Below are 12,584 nucleotides of genomic sequence, written 5' to 3'. Positions count from 1 at the left end.
ACTATAATAAAGTTTAAAATAAATTCAGATAAAAGCATTCATCATTATTACAGAATTTTATTTCTAACAATCTTAATTTTTACAGCTGCATTGTTCTAATAATCAATGGAGCAATTTTAACATCTGTTTTTATACACTTGCTTCATTTTGGCAACAAGCCTAGTTTACAAAATTCTACCAACAAATGGAAATCTATGATTTGTAAATCTTAAATCCTTTGCCGGATTTCTGGTAGGAAGATCTTCGGTATATTCAAACTTTTGAAGTGGTGGCTTTGGTGCTGCTCTTTCATGTATTTTAGGTTTATGATAATAATCCATAGGTGGACGCTCCAAACCAAGATTTGTTTCAATACAGTTATTGAATGCTTTTTCCGTCCTCCTACAACTAACATAAAATTTCTCATGAATATATACATTTGTTTAAGACATGAGTCTTACTGTATTAATAAAATAATATAGAAGATATAGACATTGCATTCTCTTACTTTCTTAAGTAGTGTTTTCTGCCATTTAATTCGAGGCAACGAGCGTAAAATTCCATTTCAATCCTACAATATTTTTTTATATGCGAAAAATAATTGATGGTACAACTATTTACATCTTTTCCCTCTTTTATACATTTTCTCGAATCATTCTCTTCTTTCAAGCACTGAACATATTCCTTAAATGGTAAGGTTACGTTTGAATATTATATAATTTCTATTACTTTTGGCAAAAAAATTAATTATCTAAATATATTCTAAATATCACAAAGCTCTCACTATTAGACAACAACATATCTTACATTATTTTGATACTCGCAGAATTTACCAAGAAAAAAAGCACCGCCTATGAGTGTTGAAAAAGACAATTTCAGTGTTGGAGCTTCCAATTCCTCGTAAGTTGGAAGTTCACTTAAACTCTTCCTATTCATATTTATCAAGTCAAATTTGACGATTTAATTTGGCTTAAGCTGGATGTACAGTAAACAATTCTTTCAGTTCTGTTTCTTTAATGTTTTTAAGCTGTCTGCGCTGTCTATCTGTAGTCTTTCTCTTTCTAAGGCTTTTTGGATCAACAGTAACAGAAGTAGAGAGAGAGAGAGAGAGAGAGAGAGAAGACAGAGTCGATTAGGAGGGTAAAGGAGGAAACATGAAATATATATACATAGCACAATATACTCGTTTTTCTATCCTTCAACAATCATCTCGCGTTTTATTCTTTCATTTTACTTTTAAGAGATACCTTGGGGTAATTTCAGAATGTTTTCAATAACTTATAATTTTCTAACTAAACATTTCATGACATCCAAATATTTATAAAGTAAATAGAACTTTAACATAATTCACAAATTATATAATTTATTTATTAAACAAAACCCTTAAAATGAATAAAGCAATTTGGTAGATAAAAATTATGCTTGGTAAGGTGTGTATTTCTAGAGCACAAAATAAAATACAGTATATTGATATTTGTGGATTGAGGAAACGGAAAACATTCATATTCCATACATCTGGCAGTTTGCATTATCTTCACTGTTTTGCATTCCTTTAAAAATTTTCAAGTTCTAGCTGCCAAGCTACTATTTCCTGGTGCAACTGACATTTCTCCTCCTTGAGTATTATCCCTCTGTGGACTCTATGCAGAAAGTAAATATATTCATGTACAAGGGCCAAATTATTTGTTTAAGTAAAATAGTACCTTCACATGTATTTGTTGTCGTAGCATAGCTGCTCTCAAGAGCAGCATGGCACCACGCCTTTGACATTCCTTTCCTACTTTAATAGACTTGGCAAATGTTGTACTTCGCTGATCAATATCCTTAGCATATAATATCTATAATGTTAAATAATATCTTAATTATTTTCTAATTTATATTCCATATAAAAGTCTTTTCCCCAATATAACATTACCTTGTTATGCGAGTCTATTCTAGCCTGTATTTGGCCATCTAATATCAATTGCATTAACTCATCCTCCAATTCAGCTACAGTTCTATTAAATGCTGTTGCCATTTTTCTCATATCTGCACTTAAATATGGACTGAAATATTGAATTAATGCTCTATTTCTGATTTGTGTGTACAGTGAATTCACATGTGGTGCAATATACATATCTAAAAGTATATTATCTTTAATCTCATCCAAGAGTTTTAAGCACAGTGCATACTTTGATTCATAGAATTTAAAAATAATGTCTCTAAGCTGTGGCTCCAGTTCAAGGAAAAGTTTAAAGGAGCTACTAAATATAACTTGTTTCTGCAATTCGTGGCGATCAAAAGTGGCAAGAGCGCATAGTCCACCATACAGAGCAACATTTCCTGGACTAAGTAATTCTGGACAATCACAGTGATCGAGGGAGGTTTGTAAAAAATGCTTTGCTGCCATTTTGTATTGTCTTGTTGCTAATTCAGCAAGACCTGCGGCTACATGTAATTTGGTAACTATTGACTGACTGTTATCTTTTCCATGGACATCTGCGAAGTCTGGTGTGCTTTGGGCTTTGGTAACATAGCTTAAGACATGTGCCCAATTTTGAAGATATACAGAAACTTTAATAACATTTAAGCACATGTTTACTACATGTTTACCACTAGTACAATAATCTCTAGCTCTGGAATAACATTTTAACGCATTTACTAAATCTCCACAATCCAAATAATGGTCTCCAAGATCATCATGACCCCTTCTGATACTTTCTTTGATAGAGTTACTTTTATAGTTTTTTAAATCTGTGTCAAATTTTTCTAATTTTAAAGCAGCTTTTTTGGAGCGGGACTCCACCCAAACTTGATCTACTGTTGGTGTAGACTGAGATGTTGATTGAGCAGCAATATCTGGTAAGCCTGGTGCTCCAACAGCTTGTAATAGTTTTTTATGTAAAATTACATATAATGAGACATTATATGTTGTCATTACATAAGCAATAGCCATTTTTAAAGCTTCTACTCTGAGGGATGGGCAGTGATCCGCAATATAAATTAAACGATATAGACGGGCCAGGCCTGTGTAGCTGTTCGCATAAACTTCTAGATCCTGTAATTTTTCATACTTGCATTAATTCAAACTTATTTTATGTTTCCACTTAATATGTAACTGTCTTTAACATATTATAAGTAGTACTTTTTAACCAAAATTTATGCTTTGACAGTCAAGTAAAAAGGTTATGTAGATTTACCAGAGTTGGATTTTCTACGATATATGGTTCCTCCTCAGCATTTTCATTATCTTCTGCTGGAGCGTCAACTTGCATCGGTTCCACCACATTTTGCTGAGGAAAAGATGTCATGTTTAATTATTTTCGAATAGTCCAGTGAATTAGAACTCAACAATTTTGACAGCAATGACAAACGACACGGTCCATTATACAAATACGTTCACTGATTAAAATTAAATAGTATTTATAATACCATAATATAACTTTTATTTAAAAACATAGTTAAATTCTACCTGAACGTCATGAATTTGAAGCGGCATTGTAAAAAGGTACGGCGTAATAATATTAGTTAAGTTATTTATAATTATATAAATACAGGAGGAATTCTCTTGAACTCAGCACTATTTGTCTTTTTTTTCGTCAACCTTTCTCAGACTGCGTTATCGTTTATTTACGACCAACACTGAAAACTTAAATTTTACGTGACATATTTATTACATAGGCTGCGTTCGTTTATTAACTGCGAGTACTAAAACTCTACAATGTATGTCACGTAAAATATAGGTTTTCAGTACTGGCAGTACATAAACGAACGCAGCTATAGGGTGCGTTCCGAGTCACGCATATGCGCGCAGTAAGTACTTAAATTCTATAATAAATGTGACATAAACTGTACATTCTATGCGCTTCATGCGTAATTTGAACCTAGACGGCTCAGCCAATCAGCACTTTTGCTGTGTGTTCCATTCCATTATCCGCCAATTATGGTTATCGGAAGATTTGGACTAGAATTTAGGGAAATTTTGATTGCATCACTGCAGCTAGGTAAATCTAAATCTGCAATCGGGTTGCGAATTGGTAAGACGCTTCTGGCGGCTGGCTGGCCTATTCCTTGTCCTTGGTGTGCGTAGGTAGACCCACGTTTTTACGTACGTTTGATCATTTTCAACTAACAAACGAAAGATAATGGTAAGAAATTTAATTTAAATATCTTTAGTAATTAAAGTATTGTCTTCCATAACTATTTTTTTATTCGCACACTACTGAGTTGAAATAATCTTTCCAATTTTGTCTAAAAATTGTACTCCTTATTCCACAATTTCTGTTCGCCTAATGCATCTTTATTGAAAAATTGAAAAACATTTTAAATATATAACGTACATCCTTTTGATCAATTTTATTACTTTTATAAATCTGGATTTGTTGTATATTTCTATATAAATTTTAAATGCCAAATTATGATTTAAATATTTGAAAAAATGTGTCATATTTTCAATAAATTAGAGTCTTAACATAATAAATCATATGAGAAAAAGCATATTTGAAATTAAGAAGTTTAGAAGAGGTAACAACGTTGACAATTTTGTTTGATGGAGGGTTTAATTTATATACAAGGTCCTTAAACAATGCATTGATAATTTTTTCCAAAAATGTAACTTAACCTTTAGGTTGCTGGAGAGCCACTATAGTGGCATCAGATAACCTTTGTTAGATTATTCATTAAATATGTTAATTAACTCTATAGTTTTTGAGAAAAATGAACTAATATTTAAACATTAGACTGCCAACATTTACGCATTAAAATAGTGTGCCTTTTTTTTCAAAACTCAATTTCAGTAACATATTTAGTGAGTAAACTGTTGAGGTGTTTGTATAATTTCACTAAATGGCTTTCTGGAAGTTTATAAAGGTTGACACCTTCATTGACTAGTCTATATTTTCTATTTAGTTTAAAAATCAATACAGTGAGACACAAAGAGGCATAACATGATAAAAATGATACAATGCAAGTCATAAATTATATATTTGTATCACACTCCCAATTTTTATGCTACATTGAAAATTGAGAGTGTTTTCAATTATCTACAGAATTATTGGAATAAGATGTATGTGCTTTATTAATGTCTAATATTTTAACAAAATTAGGATAACTTAGTAATCAACTCGTACAGAATTAACTTTTTTAGATGCATGAATAATCTTGGTCATCTTTGACTGATATAAAAGCATTTCTACTTATCTAAGAAAAGTATTATTTTATGTACTCATTACATAAGTGACTGTTTCTTCTTTTCATAAATATTTGTAAAATTAGAAGAAAGTAGTATCATAGTTTCTCATAACATGAAATCAATGAGATTAACGATATTTTAACCTTTTGCAGGCAGAATTATATGTATTGTATGAACATGCTGCAGGCTATGCTATATTTGCAGTTAAAGGATTTGAAGAAGTTGGTTCTTTATTACCTCAAGTTGAAGCTTCTATAATTGACCTAAGTCGTTTTAATAGTATTATAAAGTTAATTGGATTTTCTCCATTTAAAACTGCTTTAATGGCTCTTGAAAATATTAATAGCATCTCTGAAGGCATTGCAACCGAAGATTTAAAAAAATTTGTAGATTCTTGTATACCAAAATCAAGCAAAAAGCAAAAGATTATTCTTGGTGTTAGTGACCCAAAACTTGGGTCTAGCATTACAGAATTTATGGACATAAAATGTGATCATCTTGGTGTTATACCTGAGATTATAAGAGGAATAAGATATCATTTTCATAATTTAGTAAAAGGATTTACAGTTAAAAGCTCTGGGGTAGCTCAGCTTGGACTCGGTCATAGTTATTCAAGAGCAAAGGTGAAATTTAATGTGAATCGAGTAGATAATATGATTATACAAAGTATTGCTCTTTTGGATCAATTGGATAAGGATATCAATACTTTTAGTATGCGCATTAGGTAAGTTACTATTTTGATTATATTTTCATAAGGCTGCTAAATTCAATAAAAAAAGATATTACTTTTTTTTTAATTTATTGCTGATATTGTCATTAAGTCTTTTCTGCTTTTATTACAAATTGATTGCAATGTAACATGACTGTTGATAAATTGTTAATGTGGAATATAATTAAAAATAATTGAATTCAATTAGAATTAACAATATTTTATCTTCATAATTAATAGTAAATATACAGTTTTTACAACAATACTGTAAAATCAGGAGTGTTAATTATCTTGTGCTAAGTAGTTTTATATAAAATATCCAAGAGAAAAGATAATTGCAATAATTAGTTTATCAAATATATTTCTGATTGCAGAGAGTGGTATAGTTATCATTTTCCAGAACTAGTTAAAATTGTTCCTGAAAATTATGTATATGCTAAAGTAGCACATTTAATAAAAAATAGAAAGGAATTAACTGAGGAAAAGCTACAACTACTGGAAGAAATTATAATGGATAGTGCAAAAGCTCAAGCAATCTTAGATGCTTCAAAATCTTCAATGGGAATGGACATTAGTCCTGTTGATCTTCTTAATATAGAATTGTTTGCTAAACGTGTTGTTGCTTTAGCTGATTATAGAAAACAGTTAGCTGAATATTTGCGGTCTAAAATGGCTGATGTAGCTCCAAATCTGGCTACATTGATTGGTGATCAAGTAGGAGCAAGATTGATAGCTCATGCTGGTTCCTTAACCAATTTAGCTAAATATCCTGCATCCACAGTACAAATATTAGGTGCTGAAAAAGCACTCTTCAGAGCCCTAAAGACCAGGGGCAATACCCCAAAATATGGACTGTTGTTTCACTCCACTTACATAGGCCGTGCAGATACCAAAAATAAGGGTAGAATTTCCCGATATTTAGCAAATAAGTGTTCTATTGCATCAAGAATAGATTGTTTTGCTGAAGTTCCAACTAATATTTTTGGAGAGAAGTTGCGCCAACAAGTAGAAGATAGACTTAAATTTTATGAAACTGGAGAAGTGCCTAAAAAAAATATAGATGTTATGAAAGAAGCTTTAAACGAGGCTTCAAACCTTGTTACAGTTTTAGAAACTGAATCCATAAAAACAAAGAACAAACAAAAGAAAAGAAAAAGCGATGCTAATCAAAACGGACATGGAACTGAATTAAAAACTGATTTGCAAGAGGACAATTTACCTAATGAACCAATCAAAAAGAAAAAAAAATTCAAACTAATGAATAAAATATAGTTCTTATATTGCCTAGATGAAAGGACAAACTATTAAGTGGAATCCATCTATAGCAGTTCAAACACTTCTGTGGGTGCAAAGAATTCATTTGTATTAAGTATATATATACCCTTCTGTTTTGGCTATAAGAATTATCAATACTTAAAATTCATTTATTTGTATATCATGTGGCTGGTCAACTATGGTCAAATTTCTAAAGACAAGTAAAACCAACTCCTATTAACTTAAAAAGACTATGTTCTCTTTGACATGTAATACAGCCTAATTAACTTAATATCCGTGGTTTTTCCACCTTAATTTAAATATAAATAATTTTAAGAAAAGAATTTCTATACCAACATTAATCAAGCCTTTATTGAAGAAGTTATTAAATATTAAAATGATTATTTCAAAGCTTATTGGATAGTTGGGTGGTCTTATATTAGTCAGACTTATCAGGCTGCTCCTGAGACGAATATAAAGATTTGAATTAATCAATATGTAATCCTAAATGACTTTTTTAATAAATTTTTTAGATTTAAAACTCGTATAGGTCATTTCTTAAAACTATTCATACTGTCTAAATTTATACATTTGGCCATAGTTGATTGGACACCTGTGGTATATATATATATATTTATATACATATTACTCTTAAGTTTTTCAAAGAATTAGCAAATTGATTTGCTTTTATTGTAATGTTAAAAATTAATGCTTCATTAGGTGTATAATAAAAATGAAGTACTATTAGTTTTGTTATAACGATTTCTTTTTGTATGTTTAAAATTTTTTCTTGAATATTTTAATCTATTTTATTATCAGTAGACATTGCATACCATCAAATTTTTATATAAAAGAATCATTTTCATTTCCCTATAAAAAAAAACTGTAAAAGCAATCAGGAAATAAGAACGTATTGTGAGCGGTATAAATTCGATCAATTTTGTTTCTTTAAAGTTGGCAAAATAAGTTGAGAAGTGTTCCGAGGATTTGGCTGATGAATATCATGTACTATCAAAGAAGTTTAAAAACTGAATGTTAATAAAATGTCAAGCACATCTATAAAGAAATAAATAATAACATTATTAATATTTTATTATTTTGTTTCCAAATTACAGACCTTATACTAGAATTCGAGAAAATTTTATTCAATTGTATTACGAAATAACCGAGTTATTGATTTTTTTTAGTAAAATAAGGAGCATTCCCCTTTCTGTGTGCGTAGTATTCTCTCTTCGAAATTGTGAATGTCAGTTGGAAACTTATTTCCAGAGGTGATCCTCTTAGAAAATAGTCATGATTTCAAATTGGAAACACTATGTAATGCTTAAAACTTTTACTAGCTTGTAATCACTATATGTTAGATCAGGATAAGATAAAGTTTGTAATAAACTTAACCAGCTGGGATTTAAGTACAGATTAGTATTTGTTTTTATTTATTTTTATAAGGTCATCGTTTGCAACACTATATACTAGTATACTTGAAAAAGTAAATGTACAAAATGCAATACAAGGTATGAAATAAAAAGAAATTTTATAAGTAGTTAATTTTCTAATTCTGTAATTTCTTTAGTATCGTTAACTTCTAAAACAGCTCGAGACTTTTCATCCATTTTTGATTCTTTTTCTAAACGTTTCTCTTGTTTACCTTTTTTTTCAGATTTTTCTTTATCTGATTTATCAAAATCGTTTTTTTTTCCATCTGTTTTGTCTTTACTTTTTTTCTCTTTCTCCTTTTCTTTATCTCTATCTCTTGATTTTTCTGACAGCTTAGTTTTTGATGATCTTGACTTAGATTTCGATCTTGAACATCTTGATTTTGATTTAGATCTTTTACTGCGGGAACGAGAACGAGATCTATGACGGGGAGATCGTTTTTTACGATCTTTGGACTTAGATCGTGATCTGCGTGATCGCGATCTTCTTGATCTTGAGCGAGTACGATGTCTTCCACGGGAGGTACTGCGTCTTCGAGAACGAGATTGTCGTTTGCGATCTTTCGAGCGTGAACGCTTCGATCTTGACCTTGACCTACGTCTATGACGAGAACGAGATCGCCTGTGTCGAGATCGGGATCTTTTACGTGATCTTGAGCGTCTACTGTGTCCTCTTGAGCGTGATCTTGATTTTCGACTATGGGATCCACTACGACTACGCTTATCTTTGGATAACATACCGATCATTGGATCAATTGCTGCAGAAATTAAATTATGCGCTTCTTTAACTCTTGACATTGCTTCTTCTATTTCCTTTTGTGCTGCTTCATTACTTTTGGCTTCAGGCTTTGCAATCGCCTGTGTTGAGTGATATATTTTTATTGGTTTGTCCAAAAACATGCTTCCATTTAGCAATAAAGCTGAAACAACAGCAGTCTGTTCCGATAGCTCCACTAGCGCATAATGATCGTCATCAGAATCTCTGGAGCACAGCCGAATATATTTAATTTCAATGTTATTATTATAAAAATAATCTAATAATTGCTCAGCAGTAACAGAAGCAATTAAATTAGCAACAACCAAAGTTCTACGAATCTCTTCAATCCTTCTACTATCTAAGTATCCAGGTAAGTGTGGATATGGGGGTAAACCATTTGCTTCCAATTTTGGATCCATTGTAGTAATAACGTGATTTGGAGGAATTCCTTCAATAGCATTAACAACATTTGGAGGAAGTTTAGGCTCAGATGGATAAAGTCCTGAAGAAAAAAATCATATGTTAATAAATATACTTATTATTACTTTTATTAATCAGAATATTCCCCCTTGTTTTATAAAATATTTCATTGTTAAAATTATATAGGATAACCCATATATTTTTTACAATACCATAGTTATAACACTATCAAAACTGATTATAGCTTTGTTAGCGCATTAATACCCTATCTTTGTCGATTATTTAAAAAAATGAAGGTTTAGCGCCATTAGGCAAAATTCATCATATAATTTGCGACTAAAAAAAAGCAAATACTCTTAAAATTGTAGATAATTATCTGGAATAATGTTATTAATATTAGCCCAAAAACAAAAGTCTATATAAATCCTTAAAGGTCTGACCGGAGAGGTATCTGGATAGTGTAAAACATTAGAGAATTAGCTTAATACCAGCGTTAAATATATTTATAAATATTGATGAGCATGAAATCTTGTTTATAATGGAAAATTACGGGGACATCTAAAATTAAAACAGCTTTATCGTCAGAAGAATTTAATGATGAGTTAGACAATGAAAGGCAATATAGCTCGTTATCTTTAAGGCCAGTGTGAGATGCAAAAATTTAGGGCTAAAAATCTCAGAATTCGAAGACAAAAAAGCAGTAATCATCCTATATAGATGCCAGTTCCAGGCGAAGGTGATAAATTATCATATAATTTATGTAGTTTTACTTCAGAGTGTCTTCATTTCGAGCTCCCAAACATAAAAACTGCTTTGTTATCTTCAAATTCTGAGGTTTCTAACCCTGAATTGTTCAATCTCGCACCGGTCCTTAGATTAGATAAGATTATTTTTCGTTTGTTTAAACTTTTATGCTCAAACTGTATAGTACATATTATGCATATTATAGTTTTCAATCACAAGCAAAGCTGAGATGCCATTTTCTAACACTTCTTGATTATTTTTTATGTTTATCTATACTTTCTCAAAAGAAGGAGCATATAAGCAAACAAAAATGTTAGAAAATGACATGTCAGCTTGCACTTGATTGAAAACTATGTACAGAATACTTTACATGTATTATATCATTTTCAACGTAAAAGTACAAGCAGCAAAAACAAACCTATAAATCATCATATAGTCTCACTTTTTTTACTTCTGAGGATAGTTCTCTCTCTTACAAGTGTTTGGCAACATAAAACTACTATTACAATTACAAGAAATATTTAATTATTACATAACTTAAAATTAAAATTACATACCATATTTATATAATCATATATTTATACTGCATATAAATTATATATAATTAGAATTTTTATGTTTGCAATTTAAAACTTTTCTATTTGCAGTAATTCTAAAATTCTTATAATTGTAATAACATTTTGCTCAAGGCTGGCTCTTGTCACCCATTACACTACAGTCAAGCATTTATATTTCAAAAATCATTTTAATATTATGAGAAAGCTATTTAAAAAACTAAATAGCCTAGTTAAAATAACTGCCTCCTAATTTTCACACTGACTATCAGTCTATATTAGGGCAGATAGTTATACTTTTTGGAATATCGACTTGTTATGATTTGACATACATTCCATCTGCATTTTCAGGCAAAATTTATATATTACACAATAATACAAAGCTAGTAAATCAATTTTGTACAGTACACCAGCACTTAGAAAGATTTGCAACTTTTAACTGCTTATTCTAATCACTGACAGATAATTCTTCTAGTGAGTATAGTAAACAGCCAAAGCATACAAATCTTTCCGAGTTCTACAGTACACATTATGATACTGTATTTAGTATCAACCATTATTGCAGTACTTAAAATTAACTTTTGGTTTCTTTTACAATTGTTACAGACATTAAATACCCTTGGCACCATTAAAATTTATCTTGTAAACATTAAAGGAAAAATGTATGTATATATATATATATATATATATAGCTAAACAGTCTTATTATTAATATAATTTTAGTTTAATTTAATGAAAATTATTGCTTTTCGTACCTGGAACAACAGTACCATTATTAGTTAGTTCAAGTGCTCTTTGCTCGTCTGGAATATCTCCATTTTGATAAGGAATAACAATTAATGCTCGATCAATAAAAACAGTGTTGGTCATATGCTGAGCAACAGCAACACATCCTTGATCATGAAATTTAATATAGCATATACGAGATTGAACAGGGACAGCCACATCCCTTATTGTAGGGTACAATCTAATATCTTCAATTTTCCCTAAATATCCAAATAATGTTTGCATCTGGTCTTTGGTGGCTTGAGGAGCTATATTCGTCACTTGTACTACTTTTGTTGATCCTACAGCCATTTTTCTATATCATATCACCAGTTATCTTCAATTTGTTAAAGACTCGACACTTTCTCTTTACACTTTATGAAAGATGATACCATGAAGTTAAGGAGTACCTGAAAGGAGCATATGCCCAAAAACATAAAGCAAAATCCGCCATCTTTACTTGTACCACACCGTGGCCATGTTCCGCTATTGACTGCCATTGACTGCGAAGTGCGAATTCTAAAACCCTATATTTAATGTCACAAAAACTATAGACTATCAGTACATACCCCACAATTCGCCATCGCAACACTCACTAGGTGGCGCATCGAATCGTGATAAAAATGGCCGCTCAAAAAGGTAAACATTAGAGAAAAAGAGATAGTGCAAGTTAGAAAAAATAGAGTAAATATAATTATTAGGTCACCATTAATGGAATTACTTTTGTAATATGTTCGACACATTAAATATTAATTTCTGTGAAAAATTTTTTCAATGTTTTCGTTTCTAAGTCAGTTCT

General features: G+C 30.6%; 4 protein-coding genes across 5 annotated transcripts; 1 reads left to right on the top strand and 3 right to left on the bottom strand.

Moving 5' to 3' along the window:
- Positions 1-15: 15 nt before the first annotated feature.
- Positions 16-1,087, bottom strand: ND-19 (NADH dehydrogenase [ubiquinone] 1 alpha subcomplex subunit 8). Its single transcript, XM_066742627.1, has 3 exons — positions 787-1,087; positions 488-663; positions 16-387 (listed from the first exon to the last, which is right to left on the bottom strand). Exons 1-3 carry the CDS (start codon positions 913-915, stop codon positions 165-167), a joined length of 528 nt encoding a protein of 175 aa, XP_066598724.1. The 5' UTR covers positions 916-1,087; the 3' UTR covers positions 16-164.
- A 308-nt stretch (positions 1,088-1,395) lies between these two features.
- On the bottom strand, positions 1,396-3,601 carry CSN1b (COP9 signalosome subunit 1b). 2 transcript variants are annotated; one of them, XM_066742625.1, is made up of 5 exons: positions 3,431-3,601; positions 3,159-3,251; positions 1,895-3,016; positions 1,683-1,817; positions 1,396-1,619 (listed from the first exon to the last, which is right to left on the bottom strand). In XM_066742625.1, exons 1-5 carry the CDS (start codon positions 3,455-3,457, stop codon positions 1,542-1,544), a joined length of 1,455 nt encoding a protein of 484 aa, XP_066598722.1. In that variant the 5' UTR covers positions 3,458-3,601; the 3' UTR covers positions 1,396-1,541. The 2 variants fall into 2 exon arrangements, with proteins under 2 accessions (XP_066598722.1, XP_066598723.1); XM_066742626.1 differs by having other exon boundaries at positions 3,159-3,360; positions 3,431-3,587.
- Positions 3,602-3,991: 390 nt separating this feature from the next.
- On the top strand, positions 3,992-7,859 carry Nop56 (Nop56 ribonucleoprotein). The gene is made up of 3 exons (XM_066742489.1): positions 3,992-4,106; positions 5,302-5,873; positions 6,233-7,859. Exons 1-3 carry the CDS (start codon positions 4,104-4,106, stop codon positions 7,128-7,130), a joined length of 1,473 nt encoding a protein of 490 aa, XP_066598586.1. The 5' UTR covers positions 3,992-4,103; the 3' UTR covers positions 7,131-7,859.
- Positions 7,037-12,428, bottom strand: Srp54 (splicing regulatory protein 54). The gene is made up of 2 exons (XM_066742490.1): positions 11,776-12,428; positions 7,037-9,804 (listed from the first exon to the last, which is right to left on the bottom strand). The coding sequence occupies exons 1-2, from the start codon at positions 12,095-12,097 to the stop codon at positions 8,654-8,656; spliced, it is 1,473 nt and encodes a 490-aa protein (XP_066598587.1). The 5' UTR covers positions 12,098-12,428; the 3' UTR covers positions 7,037-8,653.
- Positions 12,429-12,584: the final 156 nt, after the last annotated feature.

This window comes from Prorops nasuta, unplaced genomic scaffold (assembly GCF_024137725.1).
Source record: "Prorops nasuta isolate Cenicafe-Biocafe unplaced genomic scaffold, Cenicafe_Pnas_1.2 PNAS00030, whole genome shotgun sequence".
Classification (NCBI taxonomy): domain Eukaryota; kingdom Metazoa; phylum Arthropoda; class Insecta; order Hymenoptera; family Bethylidae; genus Prorops; species Prorops nasuta.
The sequence above is the reverse complement of the archived record's forward strand: the minus strand, read 5'-3'. Positions and strand labels throughout refer to the sequence as shown.

Bases quoted from the DNA above. Each gene is read 5' to 3' on its own strand.
- ND-19 (XM_066742627.1), bottom strand. From the start codon at position 915: ATGAATAGGAAGAGTTTAAGTGAACTTCCAACTTACGAGGAATTGGAA. The intron at 664-786 runs GTAAGATATGTT...TTACCATTTAAG, and splicing joins TCTGCGAGTATCAAAATAAT to GAATATGTTCAGTGCTTGAA. The intron at 388-487 runs GTAAGAGAATGC...ATTTTATGTTAG, and splicing joins AGAAAACACTACTTAAGAAA to TTGTAGGAGGACGGAAAAAG.
- CSN1b (XM_066742625.1), bottom strand. From the start codon at position 3,457: ATGCCGCTTCAAATTCATGACGTTCAG. The intron at 1,818-1,894 runs GTAATGTTATAT...TTAACATTATAG, and splicing joins GAATAGACTCGCATAACAAG to ATATTATATGCTAAGGATAT. The intron at 1,620-1,682 runs GTACTATTTTAC...CTTTCTGCATAG, and splicing joins GACAACAAATACATGTGAAG to AGTCCACAGAGGGATAATAC.
- Nop56 (XM_066742489.1), top strand. The intron at 5,874-6,232 runs GTAAGTTACTAT...TTCTGATTGCAG, and splicing joins ACTTTTAGTATGCGCATTAG to AGAGTGGTATAGTTATCATT.
- Srp54 (XM_066742490.1), bottom strand. From the start codon at position 12,097: ATGGCTGTAGGATCAACAAAAGTAGTACAAGTGACGAATATAGCTCCT. The intron at 9,805-11,775 runs GTACGAAAAGCA...TTTTTTCTTCAG, and splicing joins TAATGGTACTGTTGTTCCAG to GACTTTATCCATCTGAGCCT.